This window comes from Corapipo altera, unplaced genomic scaffold (assembly GCF_003945725.1).
Source record: "Corapipo altera isolate COAL_440 unplaced genomic scaffold, ASM394572v1 131042, whole genome shotgun sequence".
Lineage (NCBI taxonomy): Eukaryota > Metazoa > Chordata > Aves > Passeriformes > Pipridae > Corapipo > Corapipo altera.
The window spans coordinates 1-8127 of record NW_020885253.1 but is presented as its reverse complement, the minus strand read 5'-3'; the positions used below and the strand labels follow the sequence as shown (position 1 = coordinate 8127).

The 8127-nt window shown below is 49.7% G+C and overlaps 1 protein-coding gene across 1 annotated transcript; it reads left to right on the top strand.

Moving 5' to 3' along the window:
* Window positions 1–698: 698 nt before the first annotated feature.
* Window positions 699–8097, top strand: LOC113940298 (transmembrane protein 209-like; the record flags this gene model as incomplete). The annotated part of the gene is made up of 5 exons (XM_027631423.1): window positions 699–972; window positions 3102–3300; window positions 5000–5175; window positions 5376–5447; window positions 7959–8097. Coding segments are annotated over 5 exons (860 nt in total), but the record flags the coding sequence as incomplete, so codon positions are not given.
* Between the last annotated feature and the right edge of the window lie 30 nt (window positions 8098–8127).

Below are 8127 nucleotides of genomic sequence, written 5' to 3'. Positions count from 1 at the left end.
CCTCATCTCCAAATATTCCCTGATTTTAGATTCCCTCCTCTGACACAGGCTGTGAACTGAACTGGAATTTTGGGGGTGTCTGTACAGGGACAGGAGTTGGGCTTGGGGGTCCTGGTGGGTCCCTTCTGGCTCAAAATATTCCCTGATTTTAGATTTCATCACAGAATCCCAGAATCAGCTGGGTTGGAAGGGACCTCTGAGATCATCCAGCCCAACCCTTGATCCAACCCCGCCGTGGTTCCCAGCCCATGGCACTGATGCCACATCCAGTCTGTCCTTAAACACCTCCAGGGATGGAGAATCCCCCACTTCCCTGGGCAGCCCATTCCAATGGCTGAGCACCCTCTCTGCAAAGAAATTCTTCCTGATGTCCAACCTAAACCTCCCCTGGCACAGCTGAAGACCGAGCCCTCTTGTCTTGCTGATGGTTGCCTGGGAAAAGAGACCAAACCCCCCCGGCTCCCCCCTCCTGTCAGGGAGTTGCAGAGAGTGAGGAGGTCTCCCCTGAGCCTCCTCCTCTCCAGGCTGAGCCCCCCCAGCTCCCTCAGCCTCTCCTCACAGCACTTGTGCTCCAGTCCCTTCCCCAGCCTCGCTGCTCTTCTCTGCCCCTGCTCCAGCCCCTCAGTGTCCTTCCTTTGGTGTCCCTTGTGCCCTCCCTCCATCCCTGAGCCAGCCTGGGGGGTGCTGTGTGTGCTCAGAGGTCGGAGGGTCTGGGCTGACCCCTCTGTCCCCCCCTCAGCCGTGCAGGTCACCCCCCCTCGGGACGCAGCAGCCAAGCGGGTGCTGTCCCTGCCGCCGTCCCCCCCGATCCAGGGGCAGTGTGTGCTCAGCTACAGCCCCTCCCGCTCCCCCAGCGCCAGCCCCAAGTTCTCCTCGGGGTGTGTGAGTGGATTCAGCCCCCAGCTCCAGGCCCTGTCCAGCCCTTCCCACGCCGGCTCCGGCTCCTACTCCCCCGGCAGCACCTACGGCAAGGTAAGACCCTGTGCTGGTTTAAAGGTAAACCAGCAGGGGAAATGAACTCAACCCCAAAGAGAGATTGTAAGTCAGAATAACAGTTTAATAAAATAATACAGTAAGTATGATTATACAAACAACTGGTTTTAACCCACAAAGCCCAAATGTATAACCCAGCACCCTGGGGCAGGAACAGAGTGGTGTTTGTTGGGCCCCCTGAGTCCAAAGGAAAAGGAGAGGGAAAAAGCTGTTGGTGAGAGTGCTGGTGCCGTCTGGTTGAGAGTGGTGGTTGCAGTCTGGTTGAGAGTGGTGGTTGCAGTCTGGTTGAGTGTGGTGGTTGCAGTCTGGTCAAGAGTGGTAGTTGCAGTGTGGTCGAGAGTGGTGGTTGCAGTGTGGTCGAGAGTGATGGTCTCAGTCTGGTTGAAAAGTGATGGTTGCAGTCTGGTCAAGAGTGGTGGTCACAGTCTGGTTGAGAGTGGTGGCCTCAGTCTGGTTGAAAAGTGGTGGTTGCAGTTTGGTTGAGAGTGGTGGTTGCAGTCTGGTCGAGAGTGATGGTCTCAGTCTGGTTGAAAAGTGATGGTTGCAGTCTGGTTGAGTGTGGTGGTTGCAGTCTGGTTGAAAAGTGGTGGTTGCAGTCTGGTCAAGAGTGGTGGTTGCAGTCTGGTCAAGAGTGGTGGTTGCAGTCTGGTTGAAGAGTGGTGGTTGCAGTCTGGTTGAAAAGTGGTGGTTGCAGTCTGGTCAAGAATGGTGGTTGCAGCCTGTTTGAGAGCAATGATCTGCAGTCTGGTCAAGAGTGATGGTTGCAGTCTGGTTGAGAGTGGTGGTCTCAGTCTGGTTGAGAATGGTGGTCTCAGTCTGGTTGAGAGTGGTGGTTGCAGTCCAGTTGAGAGTGGTGATCTGCAGTCTCCCTCTGGATCCCACAAGTGGTTAAAAAAGTCCCAAAACTCCAAGATTGTATATTCTCCAGGCAGGAATGCCCAGTGCCTCCCTCAGGGTGGGGGACTCCTCAATGGGGTGAGGACAAAAACACCCTCCTGTCTCCCAGGCCTCTTAACACCCAGTTTGTAGCCTGAGGAGTCAGGGCTGCTCTGGGCAGAGGGTGCAAACAGTCCCTTGCCAACAGTTTCTGGGCAATGGCATGGAAGGCTCTAGAATACCCAGTTTTGGGTTACACCCATCCAGTGATGAACTGGTCCCAGCTGTCCTAACTGGGACAGACCCCAACAACACAAGGGTGAAATTCCTGCCCCAGAGCTGTATCCTCCCAACTCCTGGGAGGCACAGTTTGTGTGCTGAGCTGAAACAGCAGAAATTTAATAATTCTTTATGAAGTTATTTAAGCAGTTTCCGTCCAGAACATCCCAGGGATGCAGGACACTCCTTCCTGCTTCTAAAATAAAATTGGATTAGTTCCCCTTGCTTTGGTTTTTGGGAGATACTTGAGTTTTAGGTAGCATGGGAGGGGGGGTTGGAACAAGATGATCTTTTAAGGTCCCTTCCAACCAAACCATTCTGTGGATCTGTGTGAACATCATCCCCTGATGAGCCTGATCCTTGGGAATGTTGCCTGCAGGAGCTGAGGGGAAAAAAAACAACAACTCCAAAGCAATTTAATCGAGGAGGAGATAAGGAAAGGGTTTAATTTGTGCCCAGGCATAAGATTACAGAGACACAGGTGTTACAATTTATAATATTGTCTGTCCAATCCCAAGTGCTTCCACCCTCATCCCACCCCCTTGGAATTGGGGCTGGGGGCTTTTCTTCATCATCATCATCATCTTCTTCAGAGCACAAAGGGTACAGGGTCACCCAGTTCTTGACTGGACTTTTGTGGTTCAGGCCAAGGCACAAATGTCCTTAAACAAAATAGGCCCGCTCTTAATAAGAGAGACTAAACATTTTCTACTGGAATTCAGGGGATATTGATATGGGAGCATGGAATGGGGCATGTAGGGGTTGAGGAATGTGTAAACTCCCTGTGCTAAAGGGTGGAGGAATAAGGGCTGCTGCTCCTAAAATCTGCTTATATAACTACTTGTAAAGCTTATAAAAATTAGAAAAACCACAAAACTGAAAGAATCTTAAGGCATCAGGAAAACAAAAGCGATCCCACCAGGATTGGGGTGGTTTTTCCTCTCCCCCCCAAGGTTTCCAGCTTCGGCCACTCTCCCAATGGATCCCCCTATTCCCCGGGAGCGCTGGACGGCGGCGGGATAAGGTCCCACTACCGGTTCTCCCCCATCCTCTACAACAACAACACCCACAAGGATGACTACATAACTGATGTCAAATCCCTGGACACCTTCCTGAGGAACGAGGAGGAGAAACAGCACAGAGTGCAGCTGGGTAAATGCCCGGGATTTCCCGGGAACGGCTTGGGAATGGGAAGGTGTCGGTTTTATTCGGGAGTGGGTGAGGAAAATTCCAGTGAACAGCATTTTGTGGGAATCCCTGGGAGCTTGGCAAACTGCTCAGCAGCTTCATCTGCTGAGGAATGGGGGAACACCAGGGTTTCTGCACATCTCCATGGCTTGGGAGCTTCAGCTTTCCTCCAGATTATCCCTTTGGATTCCTTTGGGTTGGATCTAAGCTCGGAATGTGAGATGATCCGTGATCTCTGTAGCGGTTGTTGGCAGTGATAAGATGCTCACCTTGATGAGAGGGGTGTTTGGTGGGGGTGCTTTCAGACAGAGGGGGTGAATCCAGGCAGTTTTTGTCCTGGATATGGACAATCCAGACAAGGATAAAGGGAATGAACTCTCTCCAGGCAGTTTTTGTCTTGGATAGGGACAATCCAGATAAGGAGAAAAGGATATAAACTATCTCCAGGCAGTTTTTGTCCTGGATAGGGATAATCAAGTTAAGGATCAAGAGGATGAACTCCCTCCAGGCAGTTTTTGTTCTGATATGGACAATCCAGACAAGGATAAAAGGAATTTTTTATCCTGGATATGGACAATCCAGACAAGGAGAAAAGGATATAAACTATCTCCAGGCAGTTTTTATCCTGGATAGTAACAATCCAGACAAGGATAAAGGGAATGAACTCCCTCCAGGCAGTTTTTACCCTGGATAGGGACAATCCAGACAAGGATAAAGGGAATGAACGCCCTCCAGGCAGTTTTTGTCCTGGATTGGAACAACCAAGACAAGGATAAAGGGAATGAACAACCCCCAAGCAGTTTTTACCCTGGATATGGACAATCCAGACAAGGATAAAGGGAATGAACTCTCTCCAGGCAGTTTTTGTCCTGGATAGGGATAATCAAGACAAGGATAAAGGGGATGAACAACCCCCAGGCAGTTTTTGCCCTCGGTAGGAACAATCAAAACAAGGATAAAGGGGATGAACTCCCTCCAGGTAGTTTTTGCCCTGGATAGGGACAATCCAGACAAGGATAAAGAGAATGAACAACCCCCAGGCAGTTTTTACTCTGGATAGGGACAATCCAGACAAGGATAAAGGGAATGAACTCTCTCCAGGCAGTTTTTGTCCTGGATTGGAACAACCAAGACAGGGATAAAGGGAATGAACAACCCCCAGGCAGTTTTTACCCTGGATAGGGACAATCCAGACAAGGATAAAGGGAATTTTTTACCCTGGATACGGACAATCAAGACAAGGATAAAGGGGATGAACTCTCTCCAGACAGTTTTTGTCCTGGATATGGACAATCCAGACAAGGATAAAGGGGATGAACAACCCCCAGGCAGTTTTTGTCCTGGATAGGGACAATCCAGATAAGGATAAAAGGATATAAACAGCCTCCAGGCAGTTTTTGTCTTGGATAGGTACAACCAAGACAAGGACAAAGGGAATGAACAACCCCCAGGCAGTTTTTACCCTGAATGGGGACAATCAAGATAGAAATAAAAGGGAATGAACTCCCTCCAGGCAGTTTTTTCCCTGGATAGGGCCAATCCATACAAGGCTGAATCCAGTGTTTCTGCAGGGTGACTCCAGTGTATCCCTTCACTCTGTGCTGTCACTTCCAGGATTAATTGGCAGTGATTGTGTGTGACCTTAATGATTGACTCATTCCAGGGAGTTCCGACTCCAGCTCCCCTTCCAGCAGCCCAACCTTCTGGAATTACAGCCGCTCCATGGCAGACCACGCCCAGATCCTGAGGAAATTCCAGTACCAGCTGGCCTGCAGGTCCCAGGCTCCATCAGCACACAAGGATGAGGCAGATCTGAGCTCCAAACAGGCAGCAGAGGAGGTAAATCCGGCAGGAAAAGCGCTCCAAAGGGAGAAACAGGCCTTTGGAAAGCACAGTTTCGTGCCAAGGTTTGGGTTGGAGCTGTGGCAGGAGAAAATCCTCTGGTGTTTAAGCAGCTTCCATCCCTCTGGAAGTGGCAGGAATTGTCCCAGACCCTAAAAAAGTGTGGGTATTCCGGGAGTTTTTCCATGTTTCCACAGGTCTGGGCGCGGGTGACGATGAACAGGCAGCTCCTGGATCACATGGATTCCTGGACAGCCAAGTTCAGGAATGTAAGTCCCACCTCCCAGGGCTTTAAAGACAAGGGCAGTAGGGAATTCTCCTCTTGGGATGGGCTGCCAAATCCCAGCCAAAGTGTTGGTCATCTCCCTGAATTCCTGGGACAAACAGGACAGGGAATGGAGCCCTCAAAGCAGACCCAAAACTCCACCAGAGCGGCCCCAAAAATGATCTTTATGGTTGGAGGGCCATGATTCCCAATCCCCCTTTTTGTCCAGAAATCTTTACTGGCAGAGAATTTTTTTCCCAACTCCTTCATATTGGAATTTCTGCCCTTCCAGAGGGTGTTAAAGAATCCTTTAAGCTCTTGATTGATCATTAAATGATTCCAGTGTTGGTGTGTTCAGCTGGGACTCTGGTGGCAGTGGGGTGGGTGTTTTGACCTGAGATTTTTCCATTTTCCTGATGGATTAATGAGCCCTGGAATGTTTCCCTTTTTCCCCAGTTGTGATAAACTGAGAAAATGATTAAATTAAAAGAAAATCCTGTAAGGTCAATAATGACCTGGAGAGAGAAAAGAAAAACAAATCATAAAACTTAATTGGGCCCCTGTAAAGAGATAAAACAAGTTACCTCCCTTTTACCTTGTGTAAGATTTATAGTGAAGGGATTTTGTTTAGTTAGCTGGATAATAGCACCTTTCTTAAAAATTTATAACTTTATACAGATAACAAGCAAACATCTGCTGAATGTCTGACTTGACAGTATATTATAGATACTTATAGATAATATTCTTGTCTAAGAAAAAAAAAACATCTGTTGAATGTATGACTTAATAATGTGCAATGCTCATGTCTAATGAATATTCATGAACTAGTTGGGAATCATCATCCTGGCCGGGCTTTGTGAACGAAGATTTGGGAAGGGCTCTACCCACATTTGTTACAGGCACCCTGGTGGCTTATGAGGCCAATATGAGACAGACATATCCCATTGCAAAAGGCACAGCAGAAAGACTCCTTAGGTGGTAAATTCTGCAGGACACGGTTCTTCCTGTGTTACCTTTTCTCCTCAGGGGTGATCCTGCTGCGTTCTCAAAGGCATCAGCAGCGTTATAGATGGGGTGTCTCCAGACCTCCCAGTTGGAGACCAGAGTAGACCAGTTCTGGTGATCAGTATGGCCAAGGCTGAGATGTTGTTTCAGGCAGTCCTTGTATCTCCTCTTTGGGGCTCCTCTCTTGCAGCAGCCGGTGGTGAGTTCCCCATAAAGCAGGATCTTAGGGAGGAGGTGTTGGTCCTTCATCCTGGAGACGTGCCCTGCCCAGCACAGCTGTGTTCTCAGCAATCTGGATCCCTTTCCCCACCCACGGCGTGGGGCTGGCCCAGTTCTAGTTCCGTTTCCATCTGAAGAACGATTGCGACGCTTTGAGGGATGGGGAAAGGGAAACTCCAGGGGTTTCTCAGGGTTTTTTTCAGGTCCTGAGCCTGGAGGGGAGAGGTGCTCCCCCCTGCCCCCCTGCACGTGGCCCCATGGCCGGCAGGGAGACACAGGACACAGGACACCGGGCGTGGAGAGGAGGCAAGAGAGAGTTTATTGTGGGGGATGTTACATTTATAGGGTTTAGGGGGATTCACAGAGTAACCAATTAGAAGTCTCAAGGGGCTTACAGGAACACCCAATCACAGGAAGGAGTTAACAAAGGCCAACAGGGAAACACCTCAGGACACCTTCCCAGGACATTCCTGCATGGATAACACAGGGGGGTGCTGGGAAGAAGAAGCATGTGTTTGCAAAGAGGACCACCAAAAGCCATTTTAAAACCTGTTTAAACCACAGTTTTCCCATATAATGCAGGTTTAGTGCCACACATCAACATGGCCTCAATACTTGTGACTGCTGCTTGCTCTAGAACAGATGGATTGGTCCCATAATCTACCCAGTGGATGTTTAGGATTGTACGGAGGCAGCGTTGATGGAAGCGTTCGAGGAGATGCAGGTGGTGGTGGTAGATGACCCATGATTCAGATCCATATAAGAGAGCAGACAGCACAATGGCTCTGTAAACACTCATCTTGGTGCTTTTCTTCAAGTGTTTATTACCCCAAACTCTTTTATGGAGTTTTCCCAAAGCTCTCAATGCCTTTGCCAACCTGTTGTCTCTCTCCCCATCAATCTCACCATCCGAGGAGATGAGGCTGCCTGGGTAATTAAACTGCTGGGCTGATTTGAGCTCTGATTCACCAATGGTGATATGGGGATGATGGGGGACTCTCTGAGGTGCAGGTTGATGGAGGACCTGTGTCTTCTTCAAGCTGACTTCCAGCCCAAAGAGCTCAGCAGCCTCAGCACAGCAGGATGTTAAACGCTGCAGAGCTGCTTCTGTGTGGGCAACAAGGGCGGCGTCATCAGCACAGAGCAGCTCCCAGACAAGATGGTTTGGGGTCTTGGTGTGGACCTTCAGGTTGAAGAGGTTTCCATGGGTACAATATCAAATGTAGATCCCATCCTGATGATAAATTCTGACCGGGAATCGAGCGACTCTGGGTTTGTGTTTCTCACGCAGTGGATCAACGACACCATCCTGGTGCCCCTGGTGGAGGAGATGGAGTCGGTGAGCACCCAGCTGAGGAGGATGGGCTGCCCCGAGCTGCAGATCGGAGGTGGGAATTCCCGGGGTCGGAATTCCCGGAATGTTGAACGGGGTGGAATTCCCGGAATGTTGAACGGGGTGG